The following is an 18,569-nucleotide window of genomic DNA, read 5'->3' as shown; positions in this document are numbered from 1 at the left end:
TTCTTATTGCCAAGATGCTTGTGAGGATGTAAGTGACCCTCATGACTTTCTGAATGATAATCCCCAAGATTACCTGTAAATAAAATGAATTTGTGTCCAGGTATAGTGGCTTGGTGATTTGCAGACACAGGACTAAAATTGTAAAGAAAAATCTCCTGCAAGGAAGGAACTTCACAGTTTTCTACAGAAGTTAAAAGACATCCAAGAGATCCCACCATATCAGAAAGGGTTATGATACTACTCTGGGTTGTTTTAGTTGTCCAGTATGTTAAAGGACCGCAGGTTAGTGCTAGACCTCAGTAGTCTAAGCACCTTCATCTGCCAGACAAAATCTTTCAGATAGTCATGATGCAGTCCACCCTTCCATGAGTATTAGCAAGAGACTGGATTGCTCTTAAAATCTCCAACTACTTGCACTTAAAATATCGCAACAGAATCCAGGAGGAGGTCGCCAGTTCTGTTGAGGAGAGGGATAAAGTCCTAACTAAGGTACAGGTGACCAGAGTTCTGTTAGGGGCTTGGTTACCTGTAAAAGCTGTCACAGTGGATAGGAGGAAAAAGACAGCTCTGTTGGATGACTTTCTTCAGGGGTGAGAGTGCATGCCTGAAATGTATGCGTCGGAGATTGGAGACAGCATGGAAGCAATGGCTTAAGTGTGTGTGTGTGTGTGTGTGTGTGTGTGTGTGTGCGTGCAGATCAATTTTCAGTGGTTAGGTTATTTTCAGAAGTGAGAGGCAAACACCCACAATGTTGGCCATTGTAGGCCAAACCCTAGATCATGTTACTGAGCATGTGCTGTGGAGATAGGGCTTAAGTAGAACACGCCAGTCCCCTGTGCTAAAGATAACACCACTTCCAACCTACAAGAGATAACAGAAGTATTTTTATAATGCTTATTAAAAGAAAATCATCCTAATGTACAACTGTATTATTTTTCTGTCATATTAAATTTCACGGTTGATAATTTTTTTAAAATAGAGCATGATTTTAGATGGTGCATATTAGATTATAAAACAAATAGATAATTTTGTTCAAAGAATTACTATAGCCAAAATGTGTAACAAATAACATTTCTTATTTTCAGACCGATTTAAGAACCATTGGTGCAAAGTTTCTGCCCAGTGATATTAATGGTGGACGACTTGAAAAGGTAAGTAAATACAGAGGGATAAATCTCGTATATTAGGTTGTTTTCACACCATATACATTAAAGGCAAAATGTTTGGTGTTTTCTAAATTCTGCAGCAAGCAAGTTGTATCTTGCCTACCTTTTATATAGCGGTACCAGTTTTTTACTGCTTAGATAGGATAGTAGTAGAAGTGTTAATCATAGCTGTGTAATACATATGAGCTAAATGTGATTACGTTAATATTACAATTTATGGCATTTTTTTTCTTTGCACTATATGTTCACTCACCTCCTGCCCACACCCTAACATGGGCATTGTCTGTTTCTCTCCTTTTTTTCTTTGGTATTAGCTGGTGCATGTTTTTTTTTTCTTTGTTACTTCTTACCACCTTCAGTTCTTGTTATTTCTGAAGTGTTAGTTGACCAGTTTTGTTTCGTATTGTGAATAGCTGGTAAAATGTATTCGTTTTTTGAAAGTTGATAAAAATAAAAAAAAAAAGTAAACATGTTTATTAGTATAGCAGTAGAGCTAATGTCTTTTTCGTCCATTCCTCAATGAATGCATCTCTGATCTGACCTCAGATTAGACTTCGACCACTTTTCAGCCTTGGGATCGGTAGCTCAAACCCCTCCTCTTACCCATGATCCCCTCCAACCCCAGTATTATCTCGTATATTGTTTGCTGCTGTTAGTGATCAGATGTGGTTAAAGTAGCTTAAGCACTGGCATATAAGTAGTTTATTGTTTTTGATTCTATATCTTCTATTATATTTTTATCTGGAGTCTTTTTACTCTTGTCTTTTTCTTCCTTTACTGGTTTTAAAAATAAATCTGCTGTCTTGCCATATTCTTTTACTTTTAGGCTTCTTGCCTTCTCCCCTTCTGTACTAGAACCCTGTCTTAAAATTGTTGGTATTCCTCTCCTTTTATCTCCTTAAATGGAATATTCTTATTACCATGGCTGTTATTAGACTTTTGTGGTGGTTTCTCTTTGTTGTTTTGGTTGCTGCTGATGTTTCTTCCAGACATTTTGGACATGCCTACTGGATTTAAAAGGTGTATTTCATGTGGCCTTAAACTCCCAAGCTCTGATGCCCATTCCGAGTGTGTGTATTGCCTAAGAGCTAGTTATCTTGATGTAGAATGTGATAATTGCTCAGACTTTAACCCTAGAGCTTTGGTAGAATGCAGAGTTAAATGGTTTGCAATCTTTCTTGTCATCGTCTGTGTCTGGTAAGCCCACAGATAAACCTAAAGGGGCCAAAAGGGAAAAGACCATTAAAAAAACAATGAGCCAAGGAAGCTCTCACTTGATTGCACTCTTCACTGTGCTCTGGCTTCGGCTCCACCTGTTAAAATTCAGAAGACCTCGGGTCCAACTACAGTTTTGAATCTGGCTTACTTTCCTACTAAGTTGTCTTCTCAAATGCATTCAGCATTCTCCTTGGAAGCAGTGTTTTCCAGATTACATTCTCCATTCCTTCAAGACATGCCCTATAGGGCTTTGAGACCTCAGTGTACCTAATCATCCTTCAGGTACACTAGGAGCTTATCAGAAGTAGGTATGGATGGAATAATGAGAAAATTTCTCAGGACCTAAATTCAGTTTAGAGTTTTTCTAGCTCTATCTCCCATTGGACCCATGAGTTTTGGACTGTCCTAGACTCCTACTGTTACACCTACTCTGATCCATCCCTCTGCTTTGGAGGCATCGTATCTGAGACTTCAGGATTATCCATATTGGATCTGAAGGTTTGGTCCTTATCAACTCCGGCATCTCCTTTGATCTAGCTGCCACTGCCTCTGCTGGAAGGATCTCTGAGCCATAGCTTTGGTGCTGGTTCTGGGGGGTAGGAGCTTAACTCCCAGACTCTGAGCAGTCTTGTCCTTTTGGGCTTCGGCATTAGATAACTCTGCCCTGGCTTCTGCTTCGAGACAAGTTCAGGGGAATTCCCTGGGTTTCCAGGTCAGGTGGCTTTGGTTCCCACTCGGATAGTTCTGGGATCTCACTCAGCTTCTGCCTTTGAGGCAGTGGAGAGAGTTTCTCCATGTCTGGAGAGAAGACATCCTTACCCCCCTTGGGTCCTCCCCCTCTGCAACTGTCTGCTCTGGCTCTTGAGTCTGCTCATTCTGTTCCATTGGGACAGCCAGTTCATCCTAGTCTTGAAAATGTCATCATCCATGACTCCCGGAGTACTTCTGACTGCTCCCCGAATTATCTCCACCGTGGAAGCTCCCCAGAAGCACAAGTGCAAGAAGAGGCACATTGACTTCCTGCAAGAGGCACTGACTAAAGACACTGACTTAGACGAAAGGGAGGGTCCCCTAAGTCATCCCTAGAGGATGTCTCATTCAAGGAAATCTTCGAGGAGACATTGTTTCTCAACACCAAAGGAATCGGCTCAGCTACTTCCTGGGTGGTAACCTGGTGGAAGAAATGGTGGATCTGATTTCCTGTCAAGCATGGAAGAATCTTGATGTGGCAGAACCCATCCCCATAAAGCTGGACATATATTTAGTAGCACCAATGGACTGTGCCCAATTCTAGCAAGGGGCCCTTATTTGGTGCTATGGTGATGGTGGCAGCCACTAAAAGAATTTGCTGAGGAAAGTCCTTCTGTCCGTCCCCTTAACAGGGAGTCTAGGGCCTTGAACATATTCAGGAAGCTAATTTAATTTATGTGTCGGTGACCTGTGCTGACTGATTGCTGAGAATTACTTGGCACACATAACAAGTTCTCAGAGCGATCTGACTAAGGAACTTTCCAAGTCCCTGTCAGGGTCAATGACTCAGGAGGGCAAGAAGACTGCACCTTCGCAACTGGCCACACTTCACTCCCTCTCAAAAACCTCCATTCATTTAATCTCTAGTGCCACTGAGGGTGTTTCTAAAGCTGGCAAGTTTAGGCATTACAGTTCAGAGGCATGCCTGGATGCGAATATGCCACTTCATCAATGCTCGTTTTGGTGGATTGACTCTTTTATTTAAAATAAATAAAATAAAAATTTTTGGACCCAAAGTTAGAGACTCTCTCCAGGAGCAAACAGGATGGGAAAACTGTGGCATAGGAATGAAGTTTTCTTATCCCTCAGAGGACTGTCTTTTGGAACCAGAAAGGGAGTAAGAAGCTGATGTTCCTAAAGTCACAATGTTTTTTTCTAAGGACTCCTATAGAGTTAGATATCCCTGCAGCATTCTGGAGATTTGTCGACCACATCCAGTCAGCCTTCCTCAGTAGCGGGAGTTTGGACTGAACCATGACCATTAGGAACTTTGAGTGTTATACAAACAGATTTAGATTATTTGGGTCTAAAATTGGCCTCTTATATGCTTATCCTCCTACCCCCATTCATCCTCATTGTCTCATTCTGACCTTGACATATGTGGATTCCTTTCTTTTGGCCTCAGTTAATGCACCTTACTTGGGTACTTGATCCCTTTTCAGATCTCTTATTTCACCCTTCCAGAATGCCTTATTTTGGCATCTAAGCTCTCAAGTTTACCGCATGGTTTCTTCACTTCCATTGATGGCTAGATAGGCCAGGCTTTCTTCTGTGGTTCTGCACATTCTTTCTGAATAATAAAAAGACACCACCAAGGATCGCCCAAAGCAAACAATGCAGTATAAAGGAAAAAAAACAGGGCGCATCACTGTAGGCAAATGTAAAGCAAGTAAAGCAGCAGTTAAAAGGAATAGACCAAAATGTTATTCAAACTAAAAACTCAGGTAAGGACAAGCACTTTCGGCATTGTAGCCTTCTTCAGATCCTAACAACAAACCCCTGAGTCATCCAAATTTAAAAACACATTTCAGCCAGTCATTTTGTTTATTTTAATCAGCGCTTGTCCTTACCTGAGTTTTCAGCTGGAATAAAGTTTTGGTTTATTGTTTTTAACTGCTGTTTTACTTGCTTTACATTTGCCTACTGTGATACGCCCTGGTTTTTCTTCTTGGTTCTGCACATTCTCATTTCTTCCCAAAAGGATTCGACCATGAAGATATATAAAAACAAATGGAAAATGCTCATGATATACACTTGGTTCCTTTCATAGCCCCTGTTCCAGCTGTCCTAAATTTCCTTGCTTCAGTTTTCCATGAGGGAGCAAGTTATTCTATCTGTAGTCAAGGTACAATTAGCTATTTCCAACTTTCATATTGGCGAAAATCTTTCCTCGCTGACTTCTCTCAAGCTGTGCAAAGCTTTCCTTAAGGGTAGCCATCTATACAGACCTCCTGTTAATGATCACATTCCTCTCCGGAACCATATAATAGTTCTATAGACCTTGACACAGTCACCCTTTCAACAAGCGATTAAAGTAAATTTAAAGTTTTTATATTGGAAAACCATTTTCTAGTTGCTATTGCATCTGCTAGATGAATATCTGAACTATCTTGTCAGCCACATTATCTTATTTACCCTAAAGACAGGTCACTCTTTGAACCAACCCTTCCTTTTTGCCCAGGGTAGCTACAGAAATGGTCTTAATCAGCACATTAATTGCTTGTATTCTTTTTGAAAGTCTCTAATAAAGGAGAATATATGTTTCATTTATTGGATGTACACAGATGGCTTAAATTCTACATCTGTAGAAGTAAAGCTTTCAGAAAATCTGACCAGTTGTTCATTTCCTTTTCAAAGGCAAAATTGGGTCAAAAATAACTTAATCTAGATGGCTCACTGATAGTATTTCTTATGTCTGCAAGAAGAAAAGTTTGATCTTGCATTCTGTTCTTTTATCTCAACTTGAGAACCTCTTGCTGTGAGGCCACATTGCTGTTCCCTGGGCCACTGTGCTGTCCATATCTTCCCTAACAACTCCTGTATAATTTCCACTACCCATTCCTTAAATTCCTCTCTGTTTAACAGATAGGTGGGAAAGTGCCAGTTTTTCCTTTTTATTTCATTATCCTGCATTTTTATTTTAGTTATTAGCACATTGATTTGAAATAGCTGTTGGATGCATATCAAAGCTTTCAGCTAAATGCAAATGTTGCTGCGAGATATAATTTCTCTCTAGCCTAGTCTAGTTTTCGTACCTTGGGGAATAATATGTAAATTCTCTCTGAGCTCATAAAACTGAATTCACAACTTCCATACCAAATATTTTCATAAACTACTTCAAAAATCTACCCTCTTTTGTTATATTTTCCCTTATAGGCCCTCCAGATGTATCCTCACTGTTGCAAATCAAGTTCCATTCCCCATCTATAAGTAATATCCCCTCCCTAATGTTAAAGAGCAGAAAATAAATTGATGTACTAATTGACCACACACTGAATTTTCAAAGCAATGTAGAGCAGCAGTCTCAAAAGTACTAAATCAGCTGTAAGTTGCTTTTGGAGTTTCTAGTCAGTTGACACCTGAAGCTAGGAAAGCCATTGCTTTGCAAGATGTTATGTGAACCAATCTCGCCTACATTCTTACTCACGGGTTCGGAGCTGAACATCGGCTCCGACTCGGCCAACTTATATTTTTCTAGCACAAAGTCTCTAATTGGCTGGGCTAACCTGGTATCCCATGTTGCACCACTCCATAACCCCAGATCTCGTTTGCCGCTCGTGTAGCTAGGACGTGGTCTCGCTTGGCTGTGGCTAAGTAGTTTTAAAACTTCTTCTCACTGAAAATTGTATTTTTTCTTCAAAAAAGCTATTTTAATAGCTGATTGCTCTTGTTAACGTTTTTTTTTGTGGTGTGGGTGTATTGCTTGTGGTATCCCTCCGTTCCCACGGGCTAGGCCTGTTTAAGTTAGAGGACCCAGTCCTCCCTCCATTGTGTAGTTTGTTTGAGGAAAGCGTTTGTCCCTTGCTTCGGTGTGGGTCTCGTTAGTTGTGTCAGAATCGTGTAACTTAGAGATTCTTGTCAACTGTTGTTAGCGGTAGTTTCCCACCTTAACCGTTGTGGCCTTAAGTCCTGTTTCTGTGGTGATGTCCTTCAAGAATGCAACTGCAGTCCTGACATATGGGTTGTCCTGCCTCAGGCAGCCCTTCGGTCGGCCGGATTCCAAAGTCTGGGTCCGGCGTCGGCTGATGTTGCCTCTTCCCCGACGTCAGAGCGGCTGGGGTATAAAAGCATCAGCCGACGCCATCTTCTTCAGTCTTTCTTGCCGCGCGGTGCCCGAAGCAGAAGCAGTTCGCAAGTGCCGGTCGGTCAGCTCCTGTGTTTTCAGTTACCGAAGTCATCAAAGCTAAGTAGAACATTTTTCTTGCCTGAGCCGATGTCAGAAAAAATTGAAAAGGATAATAATTGTTTGTCTTGTGGTAAACAAATACCTCATAAGGACTTCCATTCTTACTGCCTTCCCTGCCTGGGCTCAGACCACGACGTCTCGGCCTGTGCTGCCTGTGCTTGCTTTAATAAGCGCACACTCAGGCGCCGGGCAGAATTTGCCGAAGACTTTTTTGGCGAAAATTATGCTTATATCATGCCGTCGGAACAACCGACAGCACATATTTCCAAAAAACGCAAGGACCGGGACCGACATCCTCGGCCCGCGTCGTCCACCGATACCACGCCTAAGCCTTCCGCGAGTGCATCGGTCTCTTCGGAGGTGGTAATTCTACTGCTCCAGGCCGACGACACCGCTTTACTGCGTACTTCGGTCCCGGAGGTTTCCCCGGTGCAGGTTGTTGATTTTCCTCCCGAAACCGAAGCTCAAGATTTACCTGACACCATACCAGTGGATAAAGTTACTCCTGCACGTGGGGCAGCTAGGCCTCCGGTCTCCATGTCCATCAAGGCCTACACACGTGCTAAGGCTGCCAGCCAGGCTAAGGCCCATCCTCCTAAAACTTTTTCCCAGGGCCCCTCTTCTGATAAACAGATCATGACCCTAGCTGCAGATCTAATCTCTCTAATCAGAGGTTCTCAGTCACATCCAGACAGAGGTTCTCAGCCTCCTGCAGATAAAAGGCCTAGGACTGAGCAAACAGATACCCTCTCTTCAGATGAAGCCTCTAGGGATTCAGAGCACTCAGATACCCAGGAAGAATCCTTCCAGGCCTACGAGGACTCTGATGCTGAGGAATCAATTCCTTCTGCCTCTCCTCCAGAGGATATTTCTTTTGGAGAAGTTCTCCACTCCATGAGGGAACATTTTCAGTGGCAGGGTCAGGAATTTACTGACTCCAGGAAAAGGCTATGTACCTTCCTTAAGTTACCCCAGCACAGACCATTAGCTATTCCTCCAGTGTTGGATGTCTTGGATGATGTATACTCAGACTCCAGTGCTTCCCCTGATTCTCTCCCTCCTGCTCCTGTCAAGCCAGACAGATATTACAGGGTTCCTGAAACTCATAAGCATCTCTTTAAGGCCCACTCTATGGATCTAGAAACTATTTCTCAGGGGCCCAAAGGAGTGGCTACTTCCTCGGCCAAAGACCCTTTGCCCGCAGACAGGGAATCAAGGTCCCTGGAGAGATGGGGCAAAAAAGTTTATACCTCTTCCACCCTTGCCATGAGGTCACTTAACTGTCTTTTTCATATGTTTCAGTACCAGGATTACTTAATGGATGATTTGCAGAAAAAGTTAGCCTCTCCTGAGCCTATAGATAGAAAGGCATTGCAGGATTTGGTTCATAACACTCAGCAGGTTAGCAATCATTTTCTTCAGTGTGGTTATGATGCATTGGAAGCTTCATGTAGGGCAGCTATGACAGGGGCCAAGATATCGACATGCTTGGCTGAAAGAACAGCCACTCCCAGACCATGTTAAAGTAAAGCTCCTAGATGCACCTCTGGAAAAACAGAAGCTTTTTGGTGCTAATGCACAGGATGTGTTGAAGTCTATTGAGGAAAAGGCTAAATCAGTACAGACAGTCAAGGATTTCCTCCAGGTTCAGCCACCCAGATTCAGCAGGAATTGGCCTTCAAAGAATTGGTCCTTTCCAGACACTGACAAGTTTCAAAGGGGAAAAAACAGGCGTGCTCGAGGTAGAGGGCAATACGAGGCTCCTACAGGGCCGACAATGGCAACCACCAAATCAGAGAAGTGGCGCAGGGAGTTCAGCTGCACCACAGGGACAATCACAATGACTTGACTTTCACTCCGCCGACCAAGGCACAAAGAGAAGCACCTCTAGGCGGAAAATTATCCTTATTCTCAAAGAACTGGCACATTTTAACCAAGGACAAATGGATTCTGGACATAGTAGACAAAGGTTACAGGTTCCACTTCCACACCTTACCAATGAGACAAGGCATGCCAAATCTGCCACAAAATCAAAGGGCAGAGGCACTCATACAAGTTTCAAAGCTGTTACAAATAAAAGCAATAGAAAAGGTTCCTCCTCAGGAACAAGGCCAGGGATTCTATTCAAGACTATTCCTTGTTCCAAGAAAAGAAAAGCAATGGAGACCTATACTGGACTTGTCCGCTCTAAACACTTTTCTCATTTTGCCAAAATTCAAAATGCTGACTTTACAGCAACTCCTTCCCATGCTGGGCAAGGGGTCTTGGCTGGTTACTCTGGACCTCAAGGAGGCATACCTGCATGTCCCAATCAGACACAGTTGCAGAAGATACCTCAGATTTCTTGCAGGGTCAGAGCATTATCAATTCTCAACATTGCCGTTTGGCTTATCTACTGCGCCCAGAGTATTCACAAAATGCCTGGCATCAGTAGTTGCACATTGCAGGCTCCAGGGGATTCAAATATACCCTTACCTGGACGACTGCCTTATATAAGCAGACAGCAAAGAAACCTTGATAAGAAACTTGGACTATGTCATTCAATTACTACAGGCTTTGGGATACACAGTCAACATTCAAAAATCAAGACTACTGCCATCCCAACAGATTATTTTTCTAGGAGCCAAATTGGACACACAATCACAAATGGCTTTCCTCACAGAGGAGAAACAAGAACATTTACCAGATTACTTCAAAAGCCTAGCAAAGCTCACCCAGCTGACCGCAAGGAAAATCCTGCAGGCACTGGGGTTCATGGCATCTTGCATTCTTCTGGTACCTCTGGCAAGACTACGCATGAGAAAGTTACAATGGTACCTAAAAAGCTTATGGTCTCAACACAGCCACAATCTAGAAGACGTAATACCACTCATTCCATGCCTGCAAAGGGAATTTTTGTGGTGGGCTCAAGCAAGTAATTTAAACAAAGGCATGTCTTTCAACAAACCTCTAGCAAGTCAAACCATTACAACAGACGTCTCAGATCATGGATGGGGGGGGGGGCGCACATGGAGGGCAGATGCATTCAAGGGCAATGGACTCCCAGGGAAATGCATTTGCACATAAATCAAAAAGAGATGTTCGCAGTGATACATGCAATCGAGGCCTTCGGGAAATCCCTTCAACAAGGTCATCTGCTAATAAGGACAGACAACACCACTGTCATGTGGTATATAAACAAGCAGGGAGGCACTCACTCTTACCCCCTCTGCAGACTAACAATAACTCTTTGGGAAAAGTCCCTGAATCTGAACATCCACTTGCAATCCCAGTTTGTTCCAGGCAAGGACAATGTTCTGGCGGACAGGCTGAGCAGAAATTTCTTGGATCCGCACGAATGGATGCTGCATCCACACATTTTCTCACAAATAACAAGTGCATGGGGAAGACCGGACATAGATCTCTTTGCTTCTCACCTCAATCATCACCTGGAGAAGTTCTGTTCAAGGACGCACCATCCTCTAGCCTGGAGAACGGATGCTCTCTCCTTCAGCTAGAATTCCCCAACAGTTTATGCATTCCCTCCTGTGCCATTACTGACCAAGGTGTTACTGAAGATCAAAGCAGAACAACCAAAAGGAATTTTGATAGCTCCAGACTGGCCAAGACAGCACTGGTATCCATTGCTACTGAGCATAACTCACACCAAACCGTCGCCCTTGCCTCAATGGCCTCTGCTTCTAACTCAGCACAATTACAGGACTGTTCATCAAAACCTGCAAACATTGCAGCTGACAGCTTGGAGGGTCCCATGACTTTCACCCATATCTCTCTTTCCAAAAAAGTACAAGAAATCTTGCTGGAAGCGCGCAGACCTTCCACCAGAAAAACCTATTCAGCCAAGTGGAAGAGATTCATCATCTGGAATGCCAACAAGGGTCAGGATGCATCAGTAATAAGCATACCACAGATATTAGAATACTTGGCAGAAATGTTTCATAGTGGCCTCTCATATTCTTCCATAAAAATTCATGCTTCAGCAATCTCAGCAAAATACAACTGTGACCCACCTGTGTTTTCGCATCCCTTGCTAAGACAGTTTCTAAGAGGGATAAAGAATATCAAACCTCCCAGAAAACCACCAATACCTGCATGGGACCTCAATTTCGTCTTGGAAAAATTAACTCTTCCTCCTCTTGAACCAGCAGCATCTTCAGAAATACAATTTCTCACCTGGAAAACGGTTTTCCTGTTGGCAGTTACCTCAGCAAGAAGAGTCTCGGAGATACAGGCCCTCATGGCAGTACCTCCCTTTCTCATTTTTCATCAGGACAGAGTTTCTCTAAGAACCAATCCTTCATTCATGCCAAAAGTGATATCCAGGGTGTCTCTAAATCAAGCAATTCACCTGCCTACTTTCTTTCCCAATCCTCAAAATAAGGGGGAAAAGTTGCTGCACACTTTGGACATACACAGACAATTGCGCTACTACTTGGACAGAACAAAGACCACCAGAAAGTCTGATCAACTATTTGTAGCCTATGCAGCTGGAGTGCAAGGAAAGGCAATCTCCAAACAAACAATTTCAAAATGGATTGGACACTGCATTAGATTCTGTTACTCTTTCCATGGAAAAGGTGTGCCAGCCAATATTAGGCCACACTCCACCAGAGCTATAGCCACATCCACAGCCTTTCTAAGAGGAGTGGCTACAAAGGACATTCTAGAGGCTGCTACATGGAGCTCCTTGCATACATTTACCAAACACTACAACCTGCCTTTATACTCCAGATCACGAGCAGGCTTTGCTTCGGCAGTCCTGCAGGGTATTTTAGCTACACCATCCCTTTCTTAGATCCTACCACCCCCAGCTTGGCTATGGTATTCAACCCATATGTCAGGACTGCAGTTGCATTCTTGAAGGACATAGTACAGTTTTGTACCTACCATAAATGTAGATGTCCGATAGATATGCAACTGCAGTCAGGTTTTCCCTCCCTCCTACCCTCTGTAATTCTCTTTTTGGGTCCACTCCCTTTTCAAATTAGCTGGGGATATCTGTTATGGTGTATCTGTTTATTACTGTTGTGCATGTCTGGAATTTTTATCCATTCTCTAAATTTAGCCTTCCTTGGAGGGCACCTGGCATCTGGGGCAAGAAACACTGAAGAAGATGGCGTCGGCTGATGCTTTTGTACCCCAGCCGCTCTGACGTCGGGGAAGAGGCAACATCAGCCGACGCCGGACCCAGACTTTGGAATCCGGCCGACTGAAGGGCTGCCTGAGGCAGGACAACCCATATGTCAGGACTGCAGTTGCATATCTATCGGACATCTACATTTATGGTAGGTACAAAACTGTACTTTGTGTACTGTGGTTTTGCTGTTATGTCTAAGGATCGAAAAGAACACAAACCCTCCGGGTTTAAGAAGTGTTCTAAATGTAGCTACAAGATGTCCATAACAGATGGACATGCCGTTTGTGTATACTGCCTGGGGGCTATACACTTACAAGAGTCCTTTAGCTTTTGTCACGCTTTTAGCCCAAGGGTGCTACAGGAAAGAAAAAATAAACTTATACTGAAGGGTCTTCTTAAGCCTTCCTTTGAGGAGTCCTTGGACTCTTCCTCTGGTTCACAGACTAAAACCAAGACTTCTAAGGCTAAGAAAAGATTTCCGGCTCCATCTTTTTCAGTGGAGCCACCGGAGAAGACTACCAAATTGGATTATACCTCCTTGGCTCCCTTGTCCTCGGGGCCGCAGGAGGTAGCTGTGATTCTTGAATCTGCCTCGGCTCCTATCCTGTTAGAGCCCATTCGGAGCCGGTCTCCTAGTGTCAGACAAGGATCTCCAGATAGAAGATCGCAGTCACCTTCTCTCTCCTCCAAATCCTCCAGACTCTCTGATTTGGATGTGGATAGGGTGGTCCAGAGGCTCCTGCAGTCGCCGGTTTTGGCAGAATTATTTTCGGCTCCGACCCAGTCAGCTCCGGAACCAGTCCCGATGAGTGCACCCATGTTTCCTCCACCGAGCACCTCCTTGTCTTCGGAGCCGGAGTGTTCTGCTCCTGGTGATGTTCTGCCGGCTCCTATACCTCTTAAGGCTTTATTGGTGCCGACATCGGCTCCTACCATTTCATCTCCGTCCTCTGGTTTCGGAACCCGGGTTTCCTCTGTTGGGCCTGAGGGGGATACTTGAGGACTTTTTCGGTTCCGAGCCTCCCTGTCGGTGCTTCGGCTCGGGGAACTTCGGTTCCGATCTTGGCCTCGGAGGTTGGTCGATCCTCGGATTCAGGGGGACCTGCCTTCGAGGCCATGAGGAGCGCACTGGCCAGATCCTCAGTGACATCACCCGGATCAGTCATTCTATCCCCTTCCATTCCGGCAAGAGCCTCTGATGTCCCCCTATCAGTTGATGGTGGAGCCCTAAGGTCTGGGGATACCCCCACGAGCGGTCCCTAACTTTCTGAGGGCCCCTCAGAGTCTGTGCCTGAGGAGCCCCCAGGAAAGATGTTGTGCAAGAGGAAGCACATAGACTCCCAGGATGATTCCCTCACCTCTGATGCCGACCTCGAGGAGTCAGAGGGGTCTCCCAAGTCATCCTCCGATGACGTCTCTCTCTCTGACATCCTGGAGATTTTGAGGCAGAGAGGCAGCTGGTCATCCAAACCCCCCTCTGAGGAGGAGTCTGTATTCTTCAAGGCCTTTGGGGCTCAACCCTCCTCCTCCTGGGTGTCTCCACCCTTCGATGAGCTCCTAGATTTGATCTGTCGAAGGGCGTGGGAGACTCCTGACTCTGTGGAACCTGTACCAAGACACCCTAATAAATTTCTCTCAGCTCCCCCTGGGAAAGAGTTCCTGTCCAATGGGGTTTCTGTGGATACCATGGTGGTGGCAGCGGCCACTCAGCAGGAAGTAGCTGAGTCTTCTTCCTCCGTCCATCCTCCTAACAAGGAGTCCAGGAGTATGGATCGGTACGGGAAGCATACCTTCTCTTCAGCGACCTTCATACTTCGGTCTCTGAACTATCTTTGTCACTTTACTCTGTTCCAGAGAGATCTCCTTAAAGAGTTAGGAGATACTCTAACTGGTAACGTACCTGAGGCATTAACATAGATGGTTAATGCCCATTTGTCTACTCTTGGCTCCATTGTCAACTCGTCCATGAGGCTCATATCTTATGCAGGTGTAGCCCTTAGTAGGCAAGCCTGGATGCGCCTGTGTCATTTCGCAGAGGCCTTCAAGTCTTCCTTCACTGACGCCCCCTTTGATGAGTCCTCACTCTTTAGGACCAAAGTGAAAGACACCCTCACCAGATGCGAGCAAGAGGGAAAGACCGTGTCTGCTGTAGGGGTCCATTTTTCCCTCCCATCTAGGCCTTACCCCAAGGCTCAGAGGGTCGGAAAGATGTGGTTCAAAAAGTCATAGAAGTCTTTCCCTGCCGGTCAAGGTGAGTCCCCCTCCAGAGGCAGAGGAGAGGGGTGGCTATTCTGGGAGACGCCACCCTAGGGGCAGAGGAGGCCCTCGCAATTCAGGAGACCGTGATTCCTTTCTCGGACCTTCCTATCATCGTCCCTGATGTATTGCCCGACTGTGCTGTTCCGGAGCCAGTCGGGGACCGCATTTCGTTGTACCCAGAAGCCTGGGCAAGTATCACTCAGGATCGATGGGTGCTTCGTATAGTTACCGGGTTATTCCATCCCCTTATTGTCAGACCCTCCTCCACCCAAGAGAATCCCAGACGTTCCACCCAGTCAAAGGGATCACGCAACACTAGAAATTTCAAAGTTGCTGGAAAAAGGAGTCATCCAACCTGTCCCCTCAGACCAGATCGGATTAGGGACTTACTCAAGACTCTTTTTGGTGCCGAAAAAAACAGGGGACCTGAGACCCATCTTGGATCTCAGCTGACTGAAGTGATACGTTCTAAAGTCCAAGTTTCGAATGGTCACCCTTCAGTCTATTTTTCCGTTACTGGGAAAAGAAGTATGGATGTGCTCCATCGATCTCAAGGATGTTTACTACCATATCAAAATGGACAGGGCATCCAGGAGTCACTTGCACTTCCAGCTGGGAGCCAGTCATTTCCAGTTTCGTGCCTTGCCCTTTGGCCTCACCACAGCCCCCAGGGTGTTCACCAAGTGTTTATCAGTGGTGACAGCTCACCTGAGACGTCAAGGATTCCTAGTGTTTCCATACCTGGACGACTGGCTCCTCACTGCCCCCACCAGGCATCTTCTCATTCAGGCCAGGGAAGAGACCATTGCCCTTTGTCATCAACTAGGAATTACCTTGAACTGGGGAAAGTCTGCCTTGCTGCCCTCAGAGCGTGTCACATTTATAGGCGCAGAGCTAGATACCGTTCATGTGCGGGCGTTCCTGCCTCAAGAAAGGATAGAAGTGTTGCAGGGTCAGGTTCGTGTGTTACTACCCCTCAAGAAGGTTCAGGCCAGATGGGTCCTACAGCTCCTGGGATCCATGGCAGCCACCATTATGTTAATGCCCATAGCCAGATTACACTTGAGACTACTGCAGTGGCTCCTCTCTGGCCCAATGGTCCTTTTAGAAACTTCCCCTGTCCCATTTTATCCTACTCGCCAATCGGTGCAAAACAGGACCTCTGTTGGTGGCTCCATTCCACCAACTTGAACAAGGGGAATCCCTTTATTCCTATGACTCCGGTTGCCAGGGTGACCACGGACACCTCCCAGATGGGGGGGACATTATCTTGGCAGGACGGCCCAAGGCACCTGGCAGGATCACGAGGTGAATCTGCACATCAATGTTCTAGAGATGAGAGTGGTGTTACTGGCGTTGCAAGCACTGCAGAGCTCTCTTTCCCTAGGAACGATTGCAATTCACTCAGACAACATGTCTGTGTTGTGGTACCTGAACAAGCAAGGGGGAACTAGGTCTTACCCCCTATGCAGAGAGGCCATGCGAGTGTGGCAGTGGGCAGTGTCTTCTCGACGGTTCCTAGTGACAACGCACATTCCGGGGAAGGCCAGTGTGATAGTAGACAGGCTGAGCAGATCTATTCTGATGCCTTACGAGTGGTCCCTGAGCCGCCGAGTTGCGGAACAGATTTTCAACAGGTGGGGTCAGCCTTGCTGTGATCTTTTTGCCAATCCCCACAATACCAAGTGCAGCAACTGCTTCACTCTGATCCCCCCACAGGGGGAGTCACCCAGGGACGCTCTAGTCCATGATTGGCCTCCCTGTCTGCTCTATGCTTTCCCTCCGTTTCCTCCGCTACCAAGAGTGATCCAGAAAGCCATTTCCTCGGGTAGCAAGATGATTCTAATTGCCCTACACTGGCCTCGCCAAGTCTGGTTCTCCTTTCTTCATCAGTATGCAGTGGACAGTCCTTGGACTCTGGACCCAGCACCAGACCTACTGACACGCATGTCGGGACAGTCCCATCCCTCCCTGCGGACCCTCAGGTTGACAGCCTGGCTTCTCCACTTCCATCTTTAGTCAGACTTCATCGTTTTTCACCTGAGCTAGTACACATTTTATCTTCTTCTCATGAATCTTCTACCAGGAAGATTTACTCCAGCAAGTGGAAAAGATTTTCGATTTGGGCCAAGGCCAAGGGACTGGATCCTTTCACACCCCCCATCCCTGCTGTCTTAGATTTTTTATCCACACTTTTTCAGCAGGGTTCTGCTCCTGCTACCATTAAGGTTCAGCTGGCCGCTATTTCTAGTTTTCATACCTCTTACGAACCTTCTCTCATGGCTCATAAACATTGTAAGGCCTTCTTGAGGAGCACCTTGTTGCTTCGGCCTCCTGTGTCAAAACCCATTATGCCATGGGATTTAAATTTTGTGTTACAGGCCCTGACGTCATCACCATTCGAACCAGCTGCCACCTGTGAATAAAAATTTCTGTCTTGGAAGACTGCATTCTTAATAGGTATCACATCAGCCAGACGGGTGTTGGAGATTCAAGCGTTGTCCATCAAATCCCCATATTTAATATTTCATAAGGACAGGGTTTCCTTGAGACCTAATCCGTCCTTCCTTCCGAAGGTAACCTCTGCTGTTAACCTCAATTAGTCCATTGAGCTGCCAGTTTTCTTTCCTCAATTTTCCATCAACGTAAGAATGTGAGGTGAGATGGACCACATACATCAGGCGTTATGGTGAGTACATAACTTGTAGATGTTATGTGGTCCAATCTCACCTACATTCTTACTCACGGGAGTGTCTTCAAATCCCCATATTTAATATTTCATAAGGACAGGGTTTCCTTGAGACCTAATCCGTCCTTCCTTCCGAAGGTAACCTCTGCTGTTAACCTCAATTAGTCCATTGAGCTGCCAGTTTTCTTTCCTCAATTTTCCAAAAAGGCGGAGTTTAAGTTTCATCAGTTGGACGTACACAGGCAGCTTCATTTTTACTTACACAGGACAAAACAACTTCGTAAGTCGGACCAACTCTTTGTGTCCTCCTTAGAAAATAGAACAGGTTCCCCTGTTTCTAAGATTACAATTTCCAGATGGATTTCTGACTGCATCTCCTACGTTTACTCGTCAGCAGGCAGAGAGTTACCGTTCCCCGTCAATGCTCACTCCACCAGGGCTGTTTCCGCTTCAGTAGCTTATCATTCCAGACTATCCTTGGATGAAATTTGTGCTGCGGCCACGTGGGCTTCTCCCCACACCTTTATTACTCATTAGAAATTAGACGTTGCTTCTAGGGGCCGGGCTTCCTTTGGTTCCACTGTTCTCAGGAGCATCTTACATTGAGTGTCCCAGGGTAGAGGTGCTGGGGACGCTGTCCCGTGAGTAAGAATGTAGGTGAGATTGGACCACATAACATCTACAAGTTATGTACTCACCATAACGCCTGATGTATGTGGTCCATCTCACCTCACATTCTTACGTTCCCTCTCACCTTCCCCCCTCCTGGAAGATTTGGAGGCGACATTTGTCTTCAGTACCCTTCGGTATTGGTTATTTTTTTCTTTGCTGCCCTGGTTAATTTTCTACTCTTCTGCTGAATTGTGGTTGTGCATGAGGTGTGACTATGAGCTGCTGCAAAGTAGATATGGGGTTATGCGGTGCAACATGGGATACCAGGTTAGCCCAGCCAATTAGAGACACTGTGCTAGAAAAATATAAGTTGGCCGAGTTGGAGCCGATGTTTGGCTCCAAACCCGTGAGTAAGAATGTGAGGCAAGATGGACCACATACATCAAGCGTTATGGTGAGTACATAACTTGTAGTTTTCATACCATGGCTTGACTATAGTCTTGCTATCTTTACTTTCATCTCCTGGCATAACAATTCAAATCTTAACAAAAA

General features: G+C 45.4%; 1 protein-coding gene across 2 annotated transcripts in view; it reads left to right on the top strand.

Annotated features, from left to right (window-relative positions):
• The window catches only part of TDRD3 (tudor domain containing 3), a 1,563,842-nt gene that overhangs the window by 284,447 nt on the left and 1,260,826 nt on the right, over positions 1–18,569 (top strand). For both annotated transcript variants that reach the window (XM_044072885.1, XM_044072886.1), the window contains exon 3: positions 1,086–1,151. In XM_044072885.1, coding sequence (XP_043928820.1) covers positions 1,086–1,151 — 66 coding nt within the window. The remainder of the gene's footprint in view (positions 1–1,085; positions 1,152–18,569) is intronic.

Source organism: Protopterus annectens, chromosome 5.part1, assembly GCF_019279795.1.
Source record: "Protopterus annectens isolate FY-2018-M chromosome 5.part1, PAN1.0, whole genome shotgun sequence".
NCBI lineage: Eukaryota > Metazoa > Chordata > Ceratodontiformes > Protopteridae > Protopterus > Protopterus annectens.
Note: the sequence above shows the minus strand (reverse complement) of the source record. Positions and strands in the feature narration are given on the sequence as shown.